Raw genomic sequence first — 26,120 nt, forward strand, 5'->3', positions numbered from 1 at the left:
TTTAGCGTGCATACGCAGCAGTTTCTAAACAGTCCCTGGCAGCGATCCGTCAGGTTTTTATCTGCCTCCGGCTCTTTTAGCTGAATGTCGTGGCGACACACCAGTCGATCTGGTAATGCTGCCATTTGGTAAAGGAGCGTTTGACACCTGGTAGTCAGCCGTGATTAGCGGAAATGTAAAACCCGTGTGTTTAGTGCCGTCTTAAAGCCGTAAATCTCATGACACTCTTTGGAACAGGTGTTTCTTTTCACACGTCCACGGGACAGAAGTAAATAGATCAAATGCTGTGGGCTTCAGCTGGGCTTACAGACCTCTAGCGTGTTACAGACGGAGAGTTTCGCGGCAGACTGGTTAACAGTTTGGTTATTTTTATTCAGATTACACAGTTTAAAAGAGGATATGATGATTTTGTGGTGTTTGCTAAGAAAAGCATCGTTACTATTGTCATTTACTGTAATGTAACCGAAATGATTTTTTTTTTTTTTTCAAAATAGTTCAGGTAAAAATAACAGGTCTCTCATTATTTACTCATCACCATGCCATAATCCCATGTGACCTTTCTTCTTTTGCTAAACACAAGGGGAGATATTTTAAAGAATGTATTTTTACATACAAGACACCATGCGTCTACATGTAATACAACGAAAATGGTAATAAAAACATTCGGGGCTTCAGCCCCTAGTATAAACTGAACTTTAGCGCCACCCCTGATGGTGAGTTTGAATTATTTCTAGACATCAGAAGTGTAGAACAGAAGAGTCCAGTCCGCTGTGCGCTCTGAGACAGAGTTATTATAGTTTTGATTTCAGTTTTATTCATATTTAAAATTAGCTTTTGTTTTTAGATATGTTCATTTTAGTTAAAGTTTTAGCAAGTATGGTATACGCTTTTGTCTTTTTATAATTTATTTGTTTCTATATCATTTTAATTCATTTTTATTTTAGTTTTTGTTCATTATTATAATTTTAGTGCTTTAAACTTGTTTCAGTTTATTTTTGAGGCAACGTTTAAATTTTTCCTTGATCCTTGTTATTTCCCAATAATGTTTAGGTCGATATTTGATCTGATTTCAATGAACAAAGTTTTACGTTTCGTAAACTAAAATAACCTTGCTCTAAGGTTTTGGGAAGATGCAGGTTCCCTCAGATGACCTGATAGAGCCCTCATCTATCTCAATCGCACATCGATTACTGCTGCAGATGTCAGGGAAGTTGACTCTCAGTCAACAACAGCCAGAGATATTCAGTCATTTAATCAATAGTGCAGCCGAAAACCCACTGATGAATTTTCACTTGAGGACTGTCAGGACCTGCGCACATTACCAAATGACAGACTATGCAAGATTTCAGAAGTAGCGATTGAGATTTGGGTGCTGAATGTGTCATGGATGGGAAAATGTAGTCTGGAATTCAGAAATTCCAACCACAGTTAGGTCGGCCCAGTGTTATGTTTCCACACCAGGGGTTCCCAAACAAGTGAAGGAATAAATCGACGCCCCCCCCCAAGCACGTTCATTACTACTTTCTCAAGAGTCATTTGAAGCATTTTACAAAATTGTTTTCCTTATCAAAAGACGCAATATGGCTCTACGGTTAAATCAACAATTCATTGTTTTGAGCACAAGAAGAAACGCATTCCTTAATGTGTTGCTGTAATACCCCCGTCTACACCGGAAATGACTACCGCAACACAACCAAAACTCATTTCTCCCATTAAAATCAATTAAACCGTAACATTTCAATTAGATTTTTCAATGGCTGCCGTTCACAGACTGCAAACATGATCTGCACCAACACAGAAATTGATCTCGTATTGATAAAAAAATCACTAGAAGTTCTTATTGGTATACACATCTAGTGACCTAGAGCGATTTTTTTTCCATTTAAATTCATGTTTATTAACCAACTGCAAATGGGCACATGTAGAAACTGTGTGAATGAGTGAATGATGGGTTAACTTGAACAGATGTCACAGCAGCCGACTGCATGTTCTAGCTATCATCCAGCAATAAACAAAGAACAATCCTGCAGATAGCAGCGTCATTGACTTTTTATCACCCTTTAAACATGCCGTGGGTCTTTCACTTCCATTTTGATGCCTCACAGTTTTGAGAGAGACAGTAAAATGCACATGAAGAAGATCTCGGAAGGTCTGCAGGAACAGCTTCTTAATGCGCTGCTTCACACACATGCTGATCCTACATTATTATTTTGTTGTGACACAACCAGCATGTAATAAACCGCCTCCAAACGGCCATCAGAGGACTCCAGCTGGAGGAAGCTTTGGATAAACACCACATTTGCATTTGGCAACTCCTGCACATTGCCTAGCGAAGAAATGTTTTAGGCTGAAAGAAATAGAAAGACCGGTTTTGCCAGTTTTTGGATGGGTTTTAGTCTTTTAAAAAAACTGTGTAATGGTTTCCTTGGCGCGGTTTGTTTAATCAACGTATGTGTCTACGCTTATCTATCAGATTTGTTTCATTCCTACTCTCAGCACTTTTCCTAACAGAATCTCAATTCGTCAACAGACCCACCGGGCTCATGTTTTTCACACCCGCGGTGGGCCGCCGAGTGGTCCTTACGTCCTCGCGACGTGATATCTCTACGGACGGCGATTTCACAGACTCGTGAAATGACAGCTAATTGAGGCTCCTCTCCCTAGAGAGCTGATGGACGATGCTCGCGGTCCCTCCTCCCGCCGGCCGGTGAAATTGCCCGGCATAATCAAAAGAAAATTGTAGAGGCACGCGTCAGGAGATGTCAAAATAAAGCATCGAGGCAGGCTTGGCCATTGACAAGCAGTTTACCTCTGTATTTATTTTCGCTCTCGCTCGTCTTTTTTCCACCACGGGCTTTGGGGCTGAAATGCAGCGTTTAAGTAGACACGAGAAGAATAGAGTCGGCGCTCTGAGATGTTTAAGATTTGAACAGCGGTCCGCAGGTTTTCATTTACAGAGCCTGACAGGGTCAGACTGACGGACGGTAAGCCTTTCGCGAGCTTTGTGTCCGGAGAATACACATGCTTTTGCTTGAACTACTTTGTCACTTCTACAACATGAAACCCTTTAGTTCATAAGTTACCATACATTCATTATCGCTTTTGCCTGCTGTGCATTTCTGTATGTGTTATCAAAGTGAAAGTGAATTTTCATTCAGCCGTCATCGAAGTTCACGTGTAAACAGGCCTGATGTATAGCTCGGACTCTTCAGTGTGACTGAATGGTCAACAAATAAGCGTCCAAATGAATTGACTGGGCACTCATTTAATTACGCTGTGTCCGCTAACTTGAAAAGACGGCAAACAGTGTGTCACGGTGCCACAAGCGGGACAGTTTGTCCTTTTGTTTAAGCGGCTGTGACAGCGCAGTTGAATTAGAGTTCCTGAGGTGCTGTTTATCTTGCTCTTCGAGCCTCTTGTTGGGTGTTTGTGCAGACGGGCCGGTCAGCGGAGATCTGGATCCTCCTGATGGAGAACCAAAACCAGGAGAGTTCCAGATTGGTGGTGTTGACGATGAGATGTCAGGTATCTGATATTGCTCGTGTGCCAAGCATCATATTGGCCGTCTACTAAACAGTCCTTCTGCGGGAACGCTCACGAGACCTGAACGACATTTTCTGTGAAACTCAAATGTGCTTGAAGATAAAAAGCAAACGTGGCATGATTTACTAATACACAGGCGAACCGAAAATAAGCTATTTTTCATATTCAACTTTAGAAGCTGTCTTACTTTTTATCATTTTGATCTGTTTTTGTTGTTGTTTGTAATTCAGCTTTCAGGATGTATGTGGAACTTTAGTGTTATTTGCTGCAGCACTGTCACAATGACTCAGTTTTAGGGTTAATTAGGAACCATTCAAATGAAAAAACACCCCAGCAACCTCATTTCAACTCCTGAATATGTAATAAAGTCTGGTGTTTTTTATTGTTTATGATATTGGTAGCTGCACAGCATATATTACAGATCTGCACGTACCTTTGGGTGCTGTAATAATATTCTTTATTCTGTCAGACCTACATAAACGCACTCGCATTTCTTGCGTAACCTGTATCATCTTATCATTACCGTAATGCCAGGATCTCTCCAGTTGTATTTCATTTAAGTTGCCTCATATATTCTCACTGAGAACGTGGGAGATGAAATGGGTAAAAGCCACAGTGCAGCCAGACTCTGTCATTTGACCGACTGACATTTAATCTGGTCCCACATCGCCACATATCGAATGACGGCCAGACACAAGCCATTGTACTTCCCGTTCGTTCCTTCATTAACACTGTCTGGAACATAACCGTATAGAGTCATGATCGTCCCAGCGTCCTGCAGCATGTGAGCTCGGGAGATGATGTAAAGCAGTCTGACGAAAACAGTCTGTCGTTTGTGTCGGCCACGGGCGTCTTTGCTGCTGGTTACCGATGTCGGAGATGAACTAAGAACACGGAATGAGTCTCATACGAATCAGCATTTTTACCCAATTTTGGCTGAGAACCGAGGCCTTAAAGGCAGGGCAGCCTAATCGATTCATGAAAAGTGTTGTTGTTATTTAAAATAGACAACAAAACACGCTACTACGCAAAACGAACACGCCCCTTTCTGCATTGCTCCGCCCTTGAACGTGTGTGCAACGCAGGCATGAAATACTTTGCTTTATCATAGCTTAGACTACGCGAATAATAATGCAAATGAATAAAATAAGCGAAGACGACACGAGTATATACAAGACCAACAATGATGCTGAAAACTGCTCCGTTACACAGATAATATTACAACAACAACAACAACAACATATCTTGGTTCTGACAAACAACAAAACCAATGTTACTCGCATACTGATCCGAATCAAAGCAAGCTCCTCGGGGGTGATTTTTAGACCATCTTGCTCTCCAACGTCTCTCTGCTGAAAAGCCTTTACCATAGTATCACGTGGTCCTAACACGCCTTCGCTGGAAAGTCTTTTTATTAATAATGCGGGTGCTAGCTCCTGCCTGACTTTTATCCTTTTTTAATCCTTTAAATGTATAATTATTTATACATTTTATGCAATAAATAAGACATTGATCTTTCTACAGACTTTCTAATGCCTGCTTGCTCTCCTCGAATCAACATGAGCCCCTTGCTGCTCATTGGCCTACAAGTTTTGTTTCGGTACTCGCCGGCCCGACTCAGTTTTCTAAAGCGTTTTTAAAAAAATGTGAAATGTATTCACAGATATTGATCAGAGGAAAAGATGCTTTAGATATATAACATTTCACTTTCTGTTGACGAGTTAACCAAGAGAGCAAGAACAAAATCCTTGTGTAAGGCCCCTTCACATCAAAAACAATAACTATAGTGATAACTAAATTTGTATTCACACCAATGGGCAATAATGTAAAGTTTTGCATTTTTAAGTTGTGAGCCCTTAAAATACAAATGAGATTGGCTGTCAATGTGTTATTGTTTATCAGCTGGAAAGAAAGTCATCTGAATGATATTGTTCCTCTGTATCTTTAGTGTTATAGTGGACTTTAAAGTGATGAATTGATATCATTATAACAAACAGTATGTGTCACCATTTAGTTTTTGATGGGAATTCAACGTGAAAAATGTTTAGAAATGGTTTATATATGCCCATGTCTGTGAAATCCAGGCTTGAGAGAGCCTGAAATTTGATGATTATATGTTAGATTTTGAGACCATAAATCACAAAAAAAAATGTAGCTGGGTTTTCACAGACAGGGTCACATATAATACATGAATAGGCCATCATAAAATCACGGTGTTTGATTGGCTTGCAAAATTACTTTGATGCCTCAACATTACATTTATCTGTCTGTGCTAATCCTCTCGCTCTCAAACTCAATTTTGTTCTCACAGTACCGACCGTCTCAGATGAAGTCAGGTCGACGGTGCTGCCCAGAAGAACTACACCCGTTATGACCACCACAACAGTTGCTGCCCACAAATCCCCGGTGAACATCACCACCACCCCCAATCCCAGGGGCAGGGACACAGCTGCGGACCACCCTGAGCCAGCGGAGCCCACCGCTGTCAGCTTGCCCCCCTCCAGCAAACGCTTCTGCGACAGCGCGGAGAGGCGAGGAATATCCTGGCCTCAAACGCACCGCGGGGCGACGGTGGAGCGTCCCTGTCCTAAAGGAACTCGAGGTATGTATGCATTTCGTCGTCGTTAGAGAAGAACTTGACGTCTTTGGCATCAGATCTGTTTGTGCTGATATCAGGCATGTGGCATTTCTTAGTTAAATGGCAGCCATATGGTGATGTCGAAATTGCAGACATAATGACTTTTAAAGAGTGCCAGAGTTTGCGGTCCGTAATGGATGAAAGCCATTTATCTGATTTTTATTTATTTGCTCAAATCAGTTGATTTGCTCTTTGTTTAAACAACGTTTTATATAAATTCCACGGCACGGTTGTTATTATGTTTGTTGGTGCAAATGCCATCAGATGTAGTCCCAATTAAAAATTATTTTGATGTTTTAATTGCAAAGATAAGGACCACCACCGTTGCGCTGACCTAAAATCAGAGAACCCAATTCTCCCTTGTGTCCAGGAATCGCTTCGTTTCTATGCACGGCTGTCGATGGGACCTGGAATGCCAAGGGTCCCGATCTCAGCAACTGTACATCCCATTGGGTAACACAGGTGGCACAGAAGGTGAGTCGTACACTGCCGAGACAGCTTCCCATTTCACCTCTAAAATCTGCCAATTGAACAAGAATCGGGCACTGTTCATTTTCTTCCAAACATCTTCTCTCAGATCCGCAGTGGAGAAAACGCAGCAAACCTGGCCAATGAGCTGGCGCGTCACACTCAGGGTCCCGTGTACGCCGGGGACGTGAGCTCATCCGTTCGACTGATGGAACAGCTCGTGGATATACTGGACGCACAACTGCAAGAACTGAAACCTCGTGAGAAAGACTCAGCGGGACGCAGCTTCAACAAGGTGAAGTACACAACCATGTCTGATTTCACATGCAACATTTGTTTAATGGGGTCGACTGAATCTTCAAGCTCCAAAATGAATGGTCGACAGTCTGTTATTCAGCTATCGGTTAGCAGGTAAAGGTAATTTATACTCCCCATCTCTTGCGAAGCTGATAAGCAGGGGAATGCCACCCCCCGTTGTTCACTGAAATTACTCCATCTATTCTCACAGGCCCTCGTGGCATTATTGGGGCTTATGTTGGCAATTTGATGTGTTTCCTGAGGCCAGTTGCCTCGATCATTCCCAATGCTAATTTCTCCGTCATTGCAAAAAGTCCCAAGACGTATTTTGTCGTCTATCACTAGACTATTGTATCCCACCCACTCACATTTTTGAGATTTTTGACTCTCATTATGGCATGTTTGTTTGAAATTGTCCATTTTTATAAGCCTCGCGGGAATTTCTCTTTCTCGACCACAGCGGACGGCTTCGTGTGCATACTGGAAGGAACCGAGTAGAAGTTCCAGATCGCCTCTCTGGTAATCACAGGGTTGGTGTGGCCAAATTCACCCGATACGAAAATGCGCATTAATGGCTAGAAGGCAGAAAAGGATGCAGTCCTTCCAGGAATGCAGTATTCTACCTCACACTTTATAAATGGTGACAGTGAGATGACATTGTAATTCAGCGTGATTTTATCATTCACAACCCACAAGCACCACAAACTAATGTGAAAAAAAATGAAATTTCTCTCTCAATAGAGCCGTTCTGGAATGATCCTCTTAGTCAGTAAATTTCGCAATGGTATAAAATCTGTTTCCAGCTTCTGTGGTTTTGGAGAGAAAGGAATACTTTGTTTTGACGCCACTCGCAGAGTTTGAAACGATCATGTCGCCAGATAGCCCTGTAATCGTGACCGTCAAATACAAGTGACCTCTTTTGGCAGCCGGTATTGAGTTTAATGGATTCTTTGGCTTTATTTGAATGCACGCTCCAATACGCCCATCTTCATATTTCCCCGTTCAGCAAACCTCTTTTATAACGTTCAGAAAGAGTCTTTTAATTGAAACGGGGGCTGTTGGCGTGCTGCTAATGATATCTGGCAATATCGGGGTCCAGCTATACGATGGGTGATGTAGGCACATTTTCACTAGGGCTTGTTTGTTCTCTCTTTCTTTCTGTGTGTGTGTGTGCTGTTCTTAATCTTCCGTCTTTGTGTTTTAAACCAATAAAAGCGTCAAAAAAGAGAGAGGACTTGCAGGGCCTATATGAAGGTATACATGGACACAATCCCAGAATTCCCTTCACCTGCTCAACTGCATGCAGCTCGTCTGTCTGGCTTGAAGTCCATCTGTATGTTTTTCTGCTGGCATTTGCCACCATATTTAAGGGTCCAAGCATGATTTATATAATCTGGGAGCTGGTGGCACTATAAAAGTGAAATATCTAAAAATATCTTATACTGTGGGAGCATTTGTGTGTCTGATTTGCCAATGCTCGGCTGATCGTCTTGGTCGTTGACCAAAGTCCTAATATGTATATGAAGACAGCTGTTTATTAAAATACTGCTCAGTTTTCACAAGAGGCCATGTTGAATGCATTCTTTCTGCTGAAATAGTAAAGGATAGCACTAGCAGTGTTCATATTGTGGGTTTTGATTCCCAGTGAAGACACGAACTGATGAAATGTATATATTGAAAGCAAGTCGATTGAGTGAAATGTAAAGAAATATAGGAGGTAAGGTTATCACTGACAGACTGTCACAAATGTTGGTGTGTCATTTAAGGGCTGAGTATCGAGCACATATGAACTGTTAACAAATGTCAGCAAGGAAACAACAGCTGTTGTTATAAAATGAACAGTTGTGTGAAGGTTATTGTGCTTGGACCCTGAGAATCGCTGCTTGCGGCTACACTTCTGTTTAGGTTTCTTTGGCTTTTGCTCACTCTGTCCACATTCTTCTGTTCTCCATTCAGTTCCTTCATCATGCTCGTAGTCTTCACCTTTCCAATGTCTGTTCATTCCTCAATCTTTTGGCTCCACTTTTGTTAGACTTACTTTTAGGCTTCTCTCTCTCTTTTTGCTGCAAATGATTGTCTTCCTACAGTCATAATTGTGCTGTTGTGATAGCCAGATCAAAGTCTCACTTTCTCACCTGAGCCCTTCAAACTGCTCTTTCTCTCTCCTGTCTAGTGGACGTCTTTCTCTACTGTTGCTTTCATCTGTTTGTCTACATGTCATGCATAACGCTCCTTAAATGTTGTCATCCTCAATTATGTGTTATTCGTGTTTTATTCAAAGCTGCATCTGTAAAAAGAATACTGGCATATTCACACTGCACAAATACTGTGTGCAGTTTGTATGCATTTCGAAAGTATGTAAAGGGGATATATAAATTCACCACGGAAGGTAACAAAAGAGGGGCAACAAATGCATACATGAGTAATTTGAATAAAGCCTTTCGATGTTTGAAGATCAAGTGAAAATAAAATATACATTTTACATGAACTATGGTACTTTTGCATTGCAATTCTTATTATTGTAATGTGTAAAAGCAGTGGTTTTTAATGAATAGTTTGTGTTTGTACTGCTTGGTGTTATTTGTTTTGCCTTTATTTGAATTCTAATCATCTTATGCTTGAATTCCAGCCTGGAGTCTGTTTTCTGTAGTCTTTATCGATTTTACAGTACTACAGTAAAATATGAGTACTGTCCTCATTAGACTGCCAAATGTTGTCCGGTCATATATGGACATTTATATGGGTTGGGGATCTGACTAGGCTTCAACATCATTCATTGTAGTTGGAGTGAAGGTGTTTTGTGTTTTTTAAGTGTATGCGTGTGTTTCTACCTCCTGGCAGACAGTTCAACAGCATCTCGACATGCTCCTCAATTCTCCAAAATCAGAACTGTGTTTAGATGATAGCGTGTTCTGCATTAGATCTTTGTTTTGTCTTTGAGCCACCAGATTTTGGTGTCGGGCAATCACAGCCAACCACCTTTTGCCTCCTGGCCACAGAATCTTTAAGCTGTAAGGTGCTTTACTAGAAAATATAAACCCATACAAATCCCATATCAATGTGTCCAAAGATTATCCTTTGCTCCGGAGACCTGCTGATTCGTCAGAGACGTCATTGGTCTGTTTGGAAGGCCCTGTCCACACGAACACGGGTATTTTCAAAACCGCAGTTGCGGTTTGGCCGTTCGTCCACACGCAGTACGCGGTCACCGAAACCGAACGTTTTTGAAAACTGCCAGGGTGAAGATTTTTAGGGACTCTGGTTTCAGTGTCGTCGTGTAGTTGGTGAAACCGGAGATTTGGCGTATGACGTTGGAATGCGTGCCGCGATCTCCTTTACTTGATGTCAGATTCTAGGCTTCTGATTTGGAATGCTTTTGACAGCGCTTTAAAGCGTGTTTTTGCGCTTTTTAAACAAAGAAGGAAAAACTCCGTTTATAGAAATACCCGTGTACGTGTGGACTAGGCCTAAGAGACTTAATGATGTCTTGTTTGCCAAATGTGTTGTTTATAAACTCTACGGTAATTTGTTTATCCCGAATCTCGATGGTCTTTTAAAAGCACCTTTTCTGTCAATGAATATAGGGAGGGTACAGGACATTATTGGCTCTTTAGATAAAATAAACACCAGCCACTGGACTTCTGGCAGCAAAATGCTTCTGTTCTGCACTAGAAGCGCTGGAAGAGTGTTAATCTAGCTGACAGATTTACATACAGTTCTAAATCAAATGAATTGCAGAGGCTTTTAGGCCGTAATCTTCATAGCGGCGGTGTTGGTTTGTTTTTAAATACAATTAACATGTTACTAAAGACCTCTAATTAAACTAAAAAGCATTTAGCCTTTTATGAAAATTGGCCAACATCACATTGTTTTCTGCTAGATATTCGTTGCATGCGAGCTGCTATTTTTCTACCTCACAGTTCGTTTGCATTTAAATGAAGGTCCTAATCTCGACAAACAGTCAGTAAATTAAAAACGCACAAAGCACCAGTTTTCACTGTTTACACCCGGCGTCTTCGCAAATGCGTAAAACTGGTCTGATCGGGCGTTCCGTGACCTTGGCCAGGATGAAGATCAAGCTCGTCTGCTTCCAACGCCGCGCTCCACACACGGTGAGAAAAGAGCCGGTCGATTTTCCACAAACCAGCTGTCAGAAGGGCTCGCTGTTGAGGACAGACTCATTTATGTGTCTGGCTCTTTGTAACGCTGAGGTCTTTGTAATTGGTGGCAGTTGCCGTGGCTGTGGTCCTTCAGGTAGGAGAGAAATGCTTACAGCCCACCGGGTCACTCGCACTTCATTCAGCCCACACAGCACTCAATCAGCAACCAGACAAATAAACACGGCAGAGAACAAGGAAAGTGGCGTGACTCTACGTGTGGTTTAGCAGATGCTTTGGATCTGAAGTGACTTACGGTTGACTAATTGCAGAGGCAGTCTCCCCGGACCCATCGCGGGTCCAGTGTCTCGCTCAAGGGCTCCGTCGTAATGGGATCCTCTTAGAAAGTCTACGGTTCTTAGATCGCCCCATCTGGGACCGAACCGGCAACATTCGCATTACAGGCACAGCACCTTAACCGCGAGGTCTCCATCGCTTCTGTCAACTCGACCCCTTTCAAGTAGACGCTTCGAGTCGAATGATTATTGCTGGAACGTGTTTTCTCAGCGTGTCGGAGCATTGCTGTCCAACATATCCGCTTTTTCATTCTTATAATGTGACACATAATCTATGTCTTGCTGAAAACAGGGCTGCGTACAAGAGTTTACATGCTGGTGGAGTGAACAGGTTTTTCTAAGCCCCTTAGAAGTTCAGCAGTGCTAGAGATGTACCCAGACTGTACCGTCAAATTAAACAAATATTTAAATATAACTTGACATTTATTAAAGTAACAAGTAAAACTTTATTAATCTTTGTATGTTAAAATATTAAATATAAAAACGAATAAACATGTATATATAATTTGAATGATTGGTGAATATAAATAAATACATGTCAATATTTCGTATATGTGTATGTTTTTATGAATACAAAATTAATATGCACAGTACACAGGCTGATGTAAACACAGGCCTTTATTCTGGATGCGATGTGTTAATCGTTTGACAGCACAAATGTTTCTTATTCAATTGTAAGTCAAGGTTTAATTAAAATAAGGTTCTAAAAATAAAAATATGACATTGTACTGTAAGATGCATGCACGTTTAAACATGCAACATAATGACGTTAAATAATGTATCATAATATATAATATGGCAATACAGGTCTGGCAAACCTTGTGTGTGTGTGTTTTTTATTCTTTCATTTATTATTGTAAATGATGTGTTTTCTTTTATTGATGTGTTTTTAAGTAACACGTACAGTATGTCTTAAACAGTGGGACATTTTTAGTTTGGTCTCTAGTAATGTTTAAAGATTTATTTCATTGAAATAATTGAGAACATTAAGCTATTGTTTTCAAGTATATACTCTTTCAAAAACACTGTATGTGCACTTGATTTAAAGGCTTCACGTGCAAAGTCTAGGCCTTTACACAATACTGCACGTCGAGTTGATCGTTTCCTTCAACTTCCTTCACTTGCCCTTGTAATAATGTCCAGAGATTGACACCATGTTAAAATCATCCTCCGCCACTGCAGTGTTGTAGCCCCTGTGGGATTTTTTAATTCAATTAGATCCCGGCCAAGGCCTTAGGAAATGAAACGATTCCTCCTGGATACAAATGAGAATATCCTATTCTTCGGCAGGCTGTCTGTATTCTGCAAGCGGCTTTCCAGCCTGATATCCCTTTTTACCTTACGGGAAGATTTTTTTTTGACAGCGTTATGGTTAGATCCTGTTACAGATAGGAAGGCGAGCTTTATTGATCCCCAAGAGGAAATGTAATACAGCAATCATGGAGCGTTTGCTTCCTCAAAGCAGCGGCCAGCAGCTGGGAGCAGCTTTACATTTCTACTGGGATACCCAAGTGGACTTTATGCAGAGAAGGCTGTGCCTGTTTTCCAATTCCTCTTTGGTAAATGGGTAATATAAAGCAATAACTCCCAAGTGTTCCCAGGGGATGGTTACTTGGCACTTGAGGAAAGATTAGCATTTTTGTGAAACCTTTCAAATAAATTCATGACCTAAACAACAATTGTTTCTTTTGTACTTGATGGTTTCATTTTTCTTGACCCCAGTCATCTCTAATGACAAAGTTGGCGTAAACACACGCGACACATTTACTGTCAAGCCGTGAGGTCCAACAAACATGTTTGCTCCGATCGCACTTCTTTTACAGATCCAAAACTGTTTCATTTCCCATTATAGTTGTTCTTGCCTGTCACAAGTCTCATTTGCTTCTGTCGTCCCCTGTGTGCTCCATGTGCCCAGTCCTTTTTCCTGTGAAAGGGAGGGAAAACTATCAACTGCCTGTCATTTCTCTTGTTTCCATGGTTACAGGCCATCGTGGACACGGTTGACAACCTCCTGAGGCCAGAAGCCCTTAAATCCTGGGAGGACATGAATTCCACAGAGCAAACACACGCCGCCACCATGTTACTCGATACCCTGGAGGAAGGAGCCTTTGTCCTTGCAGACAACCTGATCGAGCCCGCTGTCGTCAGAGTGCCTGCCGAGAACATCAGTGAGTCGTTTTATATGAGTCTTTAACTTCTGAAATAACTGAGTCAGGGCCGATGCCTAATGACGCTCTATGAAAGCCAAATCGGAAGGCGTGAGATAACCCTCGGGATTTCACTGAGGGCTTTAAACTTGATTGTAGTGTGTAGATAGCGCATCTGCTCTCAGAGTCCTCAAGTGCTGGTCTCGGGATCACTTCAGTACACAGTGTCACATAAGACGTTGTGAAGGCCATCTCAGGTTTTCAATATCAACACCAAGCTCATATTGTGGCTTTTAGACTTCTAAGGTTGTCTCTCGCTGTGCTAGAAATGCTTTCTGAATGTTCGGCTGTAAGATACATTGAAAAGCATTCTATGCTACTAGACCACGTGTGGAAAATCCTGTTGTTCGATAATCTTATTTCTGGTTAATTTGCTATGTGTGTCTTACGATCACACAGGACACATGAATGCAAGGGTCTTAAAGGGATAGTTTACCCAAAAATGAAAATTCTGTCACCGTTTACATTTACTGTATACATGTATTTGTTCTGCTAAACACATTGGAGGATATTTGGAAAAATGTCAGTAACCAAACAGATCTCATCCCCCATTTACTGCCATAATAGTGAAAATAAATATGGGAGTCAATGGGGCATGAGAACTGTTTGGTTACTGACATTCTTACAAATACCTTCCTTTGTGTTCAACAGTACAAAGACATTTACACAAGTTTGGAACAACCTGAGGGTGAGTAAATGATGACAGAATTTTCATTTTTGGCCGAACTATCCCTTTAAAGAACGTTCTTAAATCTACTATGACTCTCACGTCTTTAAAACACAACACTCACGGTTTGAGACAAATGCAGCAACAGTCAAAGGCATCTATCTAGCATGTTTCCGTAAGCCAAAAATGAAAACAAAATGTGTCCCGTGTGAAGAGAGCAGCTATCGGTGGAAATGGAGACAGTGTTGTTCATTTCTGATACTGGACTGGTCTTTCTGAGCAGACACCTTTAGGAGCAGATCCTCAGAGATAACGTAAGGAAAGTGTAAAGCGGAGATACATTATTTATGAAACAGGCAGTAAAGCCGACTGCACAGTATGGAAATGCAACAGAACAGCTTTGATGGGTCTTGCTACAGCAGCATCGCATCAGTTTCTCAGAACTTGAGTGAACACGATTTTTTAATATTTGGATTGAAACATCTGCTCTGTACTCGATGTTATTAAGCGTATGTTCTTCACCTAAAAACAATATTTGAATGAAACTGTTATTTCATAATATGTTAATAATGTTGCGTCAGCATTGGAATATTTCAGCAAGCCCAAAGCAAGGTAGTCCATGTCACTTTTAAGACAATCTTGTGTTTGTGAAGATTTCATTCTGCCTGTAGGTTGAGTGCTGACCTTGGTAGATCAAAAGGTTACGTTTTGCAGAATTCCTCAGATGAGGTTCGCACACTCGGCTTCTAACAGTGCACACACCCCTTCACTCTTCTCTTCAGATATCAACTTTCCCTGTCAGTCCACGGAACGAGAAGAAAGCGCAAAGTAACCCAACACGATTCAAACCTCTCGCTGCTTCATTTAGGGAGCCTTTCCCGGCAGTTTCGATCTTGGCTAAAGAAATCATTGCTCTGATTGCGATGTTTATATACGGAGTTATGAGAGTATACTGAGCAGCAGAGAAACCAGGATTCACCAAATTGCTTGAATGTCACTTTTGACATAGGTTTACGGAATCAGACGTCTGATTGCATTTGCCGGTGTCATTTCCGCCGGTCGCATTGTCGCAATGTGCCTTGAGATTTCCAACCAAGGTTTATTATTCCTAACCCAGTCCACAAGCTGTGAAAATCTACACATGGGCTGTGAAAGATCAGTGAGAATTGAATGTTGAGGGAGACCTCTATGTCTGGTTAGTTTATCATTTTTCAAACAAATTGATAATGATTGTTGAAATTTGATATAGAAATGTGTTTGCACAAGAACTGATCTGTCTGAGATGTCTTGATTTGAGATATTTTAAAGTCCATTACACAGTCCACATTAGAGTGTGTCATCAGTGAGAAGTTACTATATATTATAAAGTGGTTAAACACACTGTATAGGAAAAATAAAAATGGCCCTGAGACAGAACCCTGAGGGACATCATGCTTAAAGTTGATCAACTATGAGAAGAAAATGGTACAGATCAGTAAGTTACAAAGCAGTACCAGGAAAGTCTTACACACTGATGCTGGTGAGATGTTTTGTTGTGCTATTGTGCATTTTAATGTTGATGGTCTGGCTCAGTCTGGCCTGTTGATCACGAAATAGTATTGTTTTATCAAAATTGTTCATTCTTCAGCAGAGGACTAGATGGACAGACAGTTACAATTTTCAGCCCATCATGTCATGATTGAAGCCTGCTAAACACAGGAAATCTGAGATTTAGTAGCTGTGTGGCCCCTGGTCAGTCTGGTGATTATTGAACAAAAGTGTGTTTGTTGTATTAAAGAGAAAAGGTATAATGTTCTGGCTGGAGCCTGCGCTTTGAAAAAAGTATTCTAATAAAATGTGAAGGCCATCGAGTTTCTTTCCGTAATTTATTTTCTTTTCTTAGGAGAGAAATTCCCTTTCAAACTGTTTAGTTATTAGGTTATAGCTTCATAACATCTGATGGTATCATGATCATTTGGATAGGCCTTTGATTAAAGTCAACATGAAATCAGAATTAAACCTATTTGCATTCTTTATGCTCATTTTTGGCTGTAAACTGTTCATCAGCGTATGTTATTCCAAAGAGAGAAATATTTGTTTTTATAATCTTTCATCAGAATGTAATAGCTTGCTTTGCCTCAGACAGTGTTTTCTCTTTTGACTGACGTCACCAAGCGGAAACCGCCGCTTTTCAGGATCAGATCTGTTCCCAGTGAATAAATACATCATAGTATGGGAATGAAAATGGGTTGCAAATGTAGTTTGTCTTATCCACAAAGCATGTGGATATAGACAGTTTTATTGTACTACATACATTGAAGTGATCGTTCACCCAAAAATGAAAATTCTGTCGTCATCCCCCCACCCAAACCCCCTTTGTTATTTCAAACCTGTATGACTTTCTTTATTCTTAAGAACAAAAAAGAAGATATTTCAACGAATGTTCGAAAATACCCATAGACTTCCATTGTATGGACACAAAACCAATGCAAGTGAATGGGTACCGATGTTATTCGTTACCAGCATTCTTCAAAATATCTTATTTTGTGTTTTGCAGAAGAAAGATTGAAAAAGAAGGTTTGAAATGACAAGAGGGTGGGTAAAGGATGGCAGAATTTCCATTTTTTCACCCAACAATTTTAATCCTGCTATTATTTACATCCCCTTTACTCTCCATGGATTCCTGGCTCTCCTTTTTTTCTGTCACAAGGAATGGATCCTTTAAAAAAGGATGGCAAAGCACTATAAAAGTTAAATGAATAACTATAGCCCTCACAAGTTCAGCACAATATTCCAAGTCTTCTGAAGTAATATGATAACATAAGACCAAAACAGCATAATGTTGTTCTAAGAAAGTGTCTGTCGTGTCAAGTGGGTTTGGAACAATGGCTTTGTTCGTTTCATGTTCGTAGTTAAAGGGGACTATAAAAGGCATCAGATGAGGAGTTTACAGGACATACAGCAGCATCAGTAACACTAGGCATTATGCTGTGATTTAGGTATTGTCTCCATGAGTGGATCTAAGTCAGTAGATTTTGTTCTTCTTGTCATTTTCTATGGTTGCAGTTACTGCTGGAGACAGAGAGAGAGGTGGGATTTGAAAGCGAATAGATTTAGCTCAGGTCAGCCTTGATTTCACTGTTCACATAGAGGGAATCCAGCCCAGGGCTCTGCCAGCGGACTTTATTAGTAATGTGATCTCGTTCATATAAGTCAGCTTTGTGCACTCATCTGTCGTTTCACTGCATAGGCCTCCGGGTTGCCATGGTTTTCCCTTTAACCTTGGCTCAATAGTTTTCCACCCCTTGATTTTCAAGGCGGCTGCGTGAAAATTCTCCCTAAACTCCACAAACAGCGAGGCTGCTTTTCTTAGTTTGCTCAAAATCTTACACTCAAAATGAAGAGCCTGTCATCATTTGCTCCAAACCTGTATGTATTATGGGTTAGTTCACAGAATGTCCATGCTGCTCTTTTCTTCCTTTTCGGGTCCAAGCTCTATCTTTCAAATTAAAGGGATAGTTCACCCAAAACGAAAAATTCTGCCATCATTTATTCACCCTCATGTCTTTCAAAACCTGCATATGCCTGCTGTTGAACACAAAAGAAAATATTTCGAGAAATGTCGAAATAGTTACCAGCATCTTCAAAATCTCTTCTTTTCTGTTCTGCAGAAAGAAAGCGAAAGTTATACAGGTTTTGGAGGGTGAGTAAATGATGAACGCATTAGCATTCTTGGGTGAACATCAGTGTATGTGTCACATCTGAAAATCTGTTGTTCGGCATTACAGTGCACAAACTGTATGGACTTCTGTCATGGAACATTTCTCATGAGCGTTGTGCTGAGCATCTTTTTGCTTTATGGGAGACAGAAAATCACACGAGGATTAAATGACATATGAGGGTCGGTAAATAATGGCAGAAGGTTTCATTTGCTGCGAAAAGTACATTGCTTCATCTAAACCTGTCTGTGGTATGCTTAACCCTTGTCTGGTGTTCAGGTCTGTGGGACCCGTTTTCATTCCTTATCAAAAGAAAAATGATACAATGAATTCTTTTTTTCAAATTATTTTCTGTGAAGAACATACTGTGTATCAGGACACGTTGTCAATGACCGCACACTGTACTCCCCCCTACACATTTAAGGTACATACAGCGTGTTCGGGGGGGCTTACAAAATTGTGTGTACCTTCATTGGGTCCTCTTCATGTCTGGGCCTGTATGTTTGTGTGTGTTTGTGTGTGTGTAGCTGTGAGTAAATCATAAATGTGATCGAACAAAGGCACAGGGCAAATAGTAACCAAATATATGCTGTTTAGATTGCTTGTAATTGGGATGAAGTAAACATCTTTCAATTATTTGAACATAAAGTGTGTTGAATGAAAAACCCCAAACTGCAGCGGGTCCACTAGACCCACCAACACTGGCTGAGTAACACAAATATGAACACCGCACAAGGGTTAAACATTTCCTTTAGTCCAGAAACCTGTAAATGTGATGAAGTAGCCGGCGTTTTTTTTATTTATGCGGCAGTTCACTTCATTTCATTAGAAAAGGGCTGCAGTAGATTTCTTGAATCTGCGACCAGCAGTCATTGTTAATGAGATAACATTCCCCACTTAAATGAGAGAATATTTCTGCAGCGCTCATCTCAATGCCCGCCTAACAAGTTTTGGTTCTCCGCTGCTTATTTAAAAATGATACGATACGGTGAAAATGCAAATAGCTGGCTGCGCCCTGAGGCACGCTGGGAAACTTCTTTACGTCTTTAGTTTAAATTAAATTAGCCGCCGCACAACAGCGAGACGCAGAGAGAAGCAAAAGAAAGTCAGGGTTTTATTTCCGTCTCTCAGACGGAGCGAAGTAAAGGGAAGGGGTTTGTGTTGATACCGATGTCCTCATGACCCTACGGTAATTTCACACATCAAAGAGAGCGCGGGCTGACTGGAGCGGTCCGCAGTCGCTCGACGGCTCAGCCCAGATCAGCTCGGCCAAACTACAGAGCTATCTCAACCCACTGGGGGAAGCTGAGGAAAAACCCAATGGTAGTTTTGATCTCGGGCATATTTGACATTCAGATGGTGGCGACTGTTCTTTTTACTCCTGCTATCTGATTGTCTCTGTTGATTGGTGGAAGTTTCCTATCTTTCCGGCGAGCACGTAGCGGTGAATAGAGACGTGATCATTCTTTCCGTTCGGCTTTGTCGGAAAGCGAGGTCAGAAAACTTCTCGGGCGGTTAATAAAATGAGCTTATTCTGAAAGTAATTTGATCAACATCGGCGTTGCTATAATAGGACTGTTTATGCATTTGGAGTTTCAGAATAGCTGGCCACGATAGAAGATTAACAGTGAGCTTTTCATGCTGGAGTGTTTAATGGATTTGGGAAGGGGCGTGCTTTGCGTGGCTAAGAATCAAAAGAACACCGAAGTGTCACATTCGATAATCCATCCCTGTCTGTGTTTCTCTTCGCTCAGTTTTGGACGTGTACGTGTTGAGCACTGACGGCCAAATTCAAGACTTCAGGTTTCCACAGACCAGCAAAAGAGGAGCCGCAATTCAGCTCTCAGCCAACACGGTCAAACTGAACAGTAAAAACGGTAAGCAAATGAACATTTGCTTTCATGTCAAAGGCACACGAGTGAATTAACTTCAGATACATCGAAGAAGTCAAGGAGTTGTGAAGATGTGGGGGCAGATTTACCGTGATGAAGGCCAGGAACATATTCTGCCCAGTATGTGAACAGAAATCCTTCGCCGACACATTTCAAGCACCTAGACCTTGTTGAATAGACTTGATGTGTTCGTGTGTTACGATGACGATAGTTACCTTCAGATGTCTAAAAACATGTCAACTATTTAACCAACGTTTGCTAACTTCAATTTGCACGACAGTAGTCGATGTAAATAAAGAAGGCTAACACTTCCTATAGCGCCCCTTGTGGCAACACTGCGTAAGATTTCAAATAAAATTCAGTCAGAAGTGTTGAAACTATTTCAGACTAATTGTATGCGGAAAGATAACGGAAGTGTTATGATCCTTGTCTTGTCTTTAACTCCAGGTTTTGCCAAGTTGGTCTTCGTCCTCTATAAGCACCTGGGGGATTTCCTGAGTACAGAGAATGCCACAGTGAGGTTAATGGGAGAGGGCGGAGTCAGAAACCACACCCTGACCGTCAACTCCCACATCCTCTCCGCCTCCATCAACAAAGAGTCCAGCAGGGTGTTTGTGTCAGAGCCGGTCATATTCACGCTGGAGCATCTGGACGTAAGACATCAAATGCTTAGTTAGAGACAACTATTGGTTTCAGGTGTTTTGATGAAATTGTAGGGGATCAAATTTGGGATTCGGAATGTAATGTAAAACCTGGAAATAAGCAAGGTTTTAGGATCTTGAAACACTTAAGACGAGTTTCTGGGTCACTAATCAAATAAGCAAGCTTGGGACATTTCGCGTGTTAACTCTTTTGTACAGAAGGTCAGGTTTCTTACACAGGATGATCTTAAGCGTTCTGGGATCATGCTGGAATACCATGAGGTTTAGCACAAACTTGTGAAGTTCTTGCTAGGTCGAATGCATGCAGTCTTTAGGAGTACAGATCGAGGCTTCCCGAAACCTTCTTAACGCTACGTCATTCTTAAGTTATACCGTCCTTAAGAGTGGCAGCGATATTTTCTTAAGAACGACGTAGCGATACAAAGGTTTCGGGAAACTCAGCCCCAATCCTTTCTCATTTCACAATCACTGAAATTGCACGACTGATCATATTATTTGTAATGACATACGCTGTATCACGTTAGAAAAATGCTAAAAATTTGTAGATGTGTGAAGGTTGACTCGGACTGTATGTGCTACAGGAAAACAAGACAATGTAAGGTCAGGCTGTTCGCTTTGAGACATTTTTTAGGCCAGGGGTTCCATGCAATGGAACAAAATCATTGACATGTAACTGTGAGATCAGGGTGAGGGCTATGATTGGTTGATAGAGACTACAGTTGACGTTGATCCAGAAACATGTTCTAGTTTGCACACAAGTTTTGTGTGTATTCTTAAATGTTTCAAGGTCAAAAGCTTGCTGTTGTTGCTCTAGTTGCAAGATGTGTTTCTTTGATCCATACATCAGACCGAAAATTACTTCAACCCAAACTGCTCTTTCTGGAACTACTCGGAGAGGAGCATGATGGGATACTGGTCAACGCAAGGCTGCAAACTCCTCGCGACAAACAAGACTCACACCACATGTTCCTGCAGTCACCTCACTAACTTTGCAATCCTGATGGCTCATCGTGAACATGCGGTGAGTATCAGCTTTAGTCTCAGACCTGACGGGATGTCAAGTTCAAGAAATCCACGGTGGGTTCAGTTAAGTCAGCAGCTACACTTCAGTACTGATTCCCGGCTATTTATGCCGTTCACATGATCCCGATTTATATTGAGTCAGAGTTTCCAGAATGTCATTCTATTCTGCTGATATGGCGGAATAAATTGGGGCGTAATTTGCGTTCATCACGAGCGACTTATCTCTACAAGTGAACAAATGAACATAATGGAGCGCTTTCCCCAAGCACAAAAATAATTCTCGGCCTACTTTGATCAATGATGCTCTTGTGCTAGAAGTTTCTGGGAGCAATGCAATTACGCCTGGATGACATGATATCATACGCAGCGATCGTTTAAACTGTAATGAATGTGGAAATGGTGGGATTTGTGGTGCGACTACTTACATGGTCTTGGCCCATGAACTTTCCCCGTCACTGCAACAGCAGCTGTACATTTAACCACAGTTACAGAACCAAAAGCACTTGCCCTGAAACACGTCAACCTTCGTAGTGACATCTGGAAAGTTGAGATGTAATGAAGTAATACGATTTCAGGACTAAGGGCTTTATTTTCATAGAATATCATGTGAAAGTATATAACCCTTTGCCGGGAATGTGGCAGTACACTGTCCCCGGGGGCGTCAGAGCTGCTGGCGTGAGGACATGCGATCAATATCTATATTATGTATCATGTTATGACAGTTTCCTGTTAACATTGAAGTTAATATGTTGATTTATGGTAACCGTATTGCTATCTATAGCGAGAATCAGATGGCTATGTTTATTATATCATTATGACATAGGGACACTGTGTACATGCAATGCATAGACTGTACATACGCACCTTTTCCTTGCAAATTGAATTTTTTGTATCGCTTCATTGGTTAAAGTGTTTTGGTCATTTATATAATGAGGACCAATTGTTTATTACTACATTGAAGAATCGTTATTTGGAATGTTTAGAAGCCGGAATTGTTTAGCGTAACATGAACTGGAATTATTAGCTTTCTTAAATTTAAAAATTCTGGATGTTAGTAGAAAAGTCAGTATTCCGTGGACAGATTCACAAAACAATTTTAAGACGAAGATTCTGGCTTTTTTTCTTAAAGTTACAGTAAGAAAAGGTACAGCATTTTTGAATTGCCCAAAAAACTAAGACCTAAGTTTGAATCTTAAGAAAGTTAAGAAAAGTTAAGAAAAAAACTCTTCTTGAAAAAGAAAAAGCCTCATTGACTTGAAATGGTCATTTGTGTGGTACACAAGATTAATCTTTTGTAAGATTAAAGACTTTACCATCTTTTTGTCTGTTAAAGTTTTTTGTCATATTTACTGTAGTTTAAAGCGTTTGAAAGAATTGAAGTCAGTACCTGGTAGTGCAGCCCTGTTAATGGCTTTTGCTGAATCACCGTTCTTCTGACCTTGTGGCCTGTTTCATCTTCTGGATGTAAATGATAATGACCATCTTAGTTAAACGGACACACTCGGCAAACGGAGGCGGTGTAAGCGTCAAGTGAATTATACTGTTAATTATAGGTTTGCTCTTCCATAATCGATATGTTTTTAATTAAGCGGTCATTGAGCAGATGCTTTTATCCAAAGTGCTACACTCGCTACAAGTTCAGCCTCCCCGAAGTAACCCGAGTGTCTTGCTCAAGAATACAAGTGCTGTAGTTTTTGGACAGTCAACTCTTCAGCCCGTCAGCGACCATCCGTGATGTTTCATTCATGAACCACAAACATACTATGTATATCACATATTTCTATAAATCTTACATTCTTACATGATGTATTGAGTTCCTGTTGGACTGTTATTAACAGGTTACAGTTAATTCACCCTCTGCATTTTCAGCCAACCATCAGCACTTCAGCATATTCTGACAAGTCAAGCTAAGTGAGTTAAGTGAATTTTGGTCCGACTGTTAATGCTAATGTGTCTTTTCAAGGGCGAGGGGAGCGTCCACGAACTCCTGCTGACAGTCATCACGCGAATGGGCATCGCCGTTTCGCTTGTCTGCCTCGCCATTAGTGTCTTCACTTTCTGCTTCTTCTGCGGCCTGCAGAGTGACCGCAACACCATCCACAAGAATCTGTGCATTAACCTCTTCATCGCCGAGCTCCTCTTCCTCGTGGGCATCAACATGACCGAACCTCCGGTAGGTTTCAGCATTTGTGGGATTTGTGGGACGTTCTTTGCTGACAGCTTTACAAGAGACCTTGTTTTGACCCACATCCATGTGCTGTTGTGTTCACAGAAGTGTTTTGGTTACAGATTGAATATTGCAAATGTTACATTTGAAGGTGTTTTTAAGGGTTGAAAAGTGAAAGGAAACTCCTGTTTTTCTGATCAGATCGTGTGCTCCGTGATCGCTGGATCGCTTCATTTCTTCTTCCTGGCGGCGTTTGCCTGGATGTGTTTGGAAGGTGTTCAGCTGTTCCTCATGCTCGTGGAAGTCTTTGAGAGCGAGTTTTCCCGGCGAAAGTACTATTACGCGTCCGGCTATCTGTTTCCCGCTGTGGTGGTGGGGATTTCGGCAGTCATCGACTACAAAAGCTACGGCACCAAGAAAGCGTGAGTGAATCTGAAGGGTTTTTCTGTATGCACCAGACGTTAGTGTGCTGTATTGGTTAGGTGTGAGTTTGGTTCGTGTAAGTGTTGTGTCGCTCTTTGAGTGATATGGCCGTATGTTTCTCTGATGCTTCTTTCTCTTGGATTCCATGCGACAGTTTGTTCAAGCATTTCCAAAAGAAAGCCTGTCATGTTAGAGACAACCGTAGCAGCGCACATTCTTCTTTGAAATCCAGGCAAATTTACACGGAGACTTTGATGAAGTTGAAGGCTGATTCAGCTTGTTTAAAGACTTGAGATTCAGATTGGGAAGCATCTCATACACAAACTAGGTTTTATCACAGAGCGATCATTCAGTAAATCCCTCCAGCTCCCAAAAACACAATCACGGCAATTGCTAACTCTTTTATCATTCGTGTGAATTGAATTGTTTTGATTGGAACTGCTTTCTCCCCTGTGACTGAAAGGTTTAGAGGTGTGGTTAGGGGCGGAGCTTCATTCTTGCCTTTTCTAATAATAATATACTTTTCTACCATTTACATATAGTATGACTTTACTTCAAATGTCCACCTCGTGAGAGAGTTGAGTTTCTTGTGAGGTCAGGTTATTGCTGCTGTGGTCATTTCTCACTTTAGGTTTTTTTTGTCTTTCCAGTTGTTGGTTGAGGGTTGATAATCATTTCATCTGGAGTTTTATTGGTCCTGTCACATTCGTCATTATGGTAAGTTTTGAACATTTATCACGGTCACCTGTTACAAATAGGTGTATGGAAATATCGCAAATGTGCATCATTTAAAAACATATTTGAACTCTTAAAATACACACATACAGTCAAAGTTTTAGGTTGATGCAGATAGCAGAGAGACTGTTGAGACGCTTGTCCGTTTTAGGAACAAAAATGTGAATCCTATGTTGGTTCTATCCTTTTCTTTCTTATTAGGTGTATGTGTTCTAACATCATTTAAAAGAATTTTACATTATTGTGTCACATATTGTTATCATGTTATTGTGCACCTCTAATTTACGAAACGTGCAGATTGGTAAGGTCACCAATGTTAGTAGCTTTGCTCTTATTGGTCAATAATGTATTCTGTGTTCCTTTTTGCTGGCCACGTACAATGTGTTTGTCTATTGACTCGCCATTTACAGCGTCTTCCTATATACGTGATGTGTTCCCTTTGGTCATTAACATCTGCACGTGTTGGTCAGAAACGAATGCCATTGGTCAGCCTTTATTTATTTAGTTCCGCACTGCACTAGACAGATTGCTGGAGAATGACTCCGCTGCGGACCTAAAGGTCATTCGTTCATTCTTGAAAAAGAGTGCTATAGGCTGGAGATTGAGACGAGTATAAAGATAACAAGTGGGAGGGACTGACAGCTATAGATTGCTGGAGTTTAACTGTACTGACGTGAGTTACCGCACCGCTGTGGGGAGATTTTTCGAACCGATCCACAGATGGATAAGAAAAATATGACACAGGGAAAGGAGAAAGAAGGTGCAGAAATGGATGTTCGGGGTGTGACAGTAGATACACAGACCGTGACCTCTGCAGCTCACTTATTCCTAAAGCAGCCATTTACATGACCTCCCGCGTGTCACAGAGAACACCCACTTCTGGGGTTAAAGGCCATTTAAAGACTGTACCTCGGTTTATATTCCACCCTGAACATGAATTTGCATGAAGAATTGATTTGGAGGAGCATTTGGGTGTATTTTGTCCAGCATCAATTATAAGATGTTTAAAAACCTAATGTGTAAATACCTACTCTAGAACCGTGAGCACTGACAAAAACAATGCCACAAACTTGAATGCACCTAACAATGCATTTTTCTTGAGGTGAAATGAGACCCTTGACAGAGTTCTCCCGTACCGCGAGCTGTTTTGATGATGGATTTACTGTGAAGAATTTCTCTCTCAGTCCTGTAGATCCTCCCTTCACCCCAACACTCAGAAAGCCGTCTACACTCACAGACACTCAAGT

General features: G+C 41.1%; 1 protein-coding gene across 6 annotated transcripts in view; it reads left to right on the plus strand.

Annotated features, from left to right (window-relative positions):
• Nucleotides 1-26,120, plus strand: part of LOC130553841 (adhesion G protein-coupled receptor L2-like) — a 93,091-nt gene that overhangs the window by 53,212 nt on the left and 13,759 nt on the right. For 4 of the 6 annotated variants that reach the window (XM_057333016.1, XM_057333011.1, XM_057333013.1 and 1 more), the window contains 11 exons: nucleotides 5,855-6,145; nucleotides 6,552-6,655; nucleotides 6,759-6,944; nucleotides 8,162-8,200; nucleotides 13,384-13,567; nucleotides 19,726-19,848; nucleotides 20,311-20,516; nucleotides 21,373-21,546; nucleotides 23,512-23,721; nucleotides 23,917-24,137; nucleotides 24,789-24,855. In XM_057333016.1, the coding sequence (XP_057188999.1) occupies nucleotides 5,855-6,145; nucleotides 6,552-6,655; nucleotides 6,759-6,944; nucleotides 8,162-8,200; nucleotides 13,384-13,567; nucleotides 19,726-19,848; nucleotides 20,311-20,516; nucleotides 21,373-21,546; nucleotides 23,512-23,721; nucleotides 23,917-24,137; nucleotides 24,789-24,855 (1,805 nt within the window). The remainder of the gene's footprint in view (nucleotides 1-5,854; nucleotides 6,146-6,551; nucleotides 6,656-6,758; nucleotides 6,945-8,161; nucleotides 8,201-13,383; nucleotides 13,568-19,725; nucleotides 19,849-20,310; nucleotides 20,517-21,372; nucleotides 21,547-23,511; nucleotides 23,722-23,916; nucleotides 24,138-24,788; nucleotides 24,856-26,120) is intronic. The other 2 variants (XM_057333012.1, XM_057333014.1) reach the window with 1 other exon arrangement.

This window comes from Triplophysa rosa, linkage group LG5 (assembly GCF_024868665.1).
Source record: "Triplophysa rosa linkage group LG5, Trosa_1v2, whole genome shotgun sequence".
NCBI classification, from domain to species: domain Eukaryota; kingdom Metazoa; phylum Chordata; class Actinopteri; order Cypriniformes; family Nemacheilidae; genus Triplophysa; species Triplophysa rosa.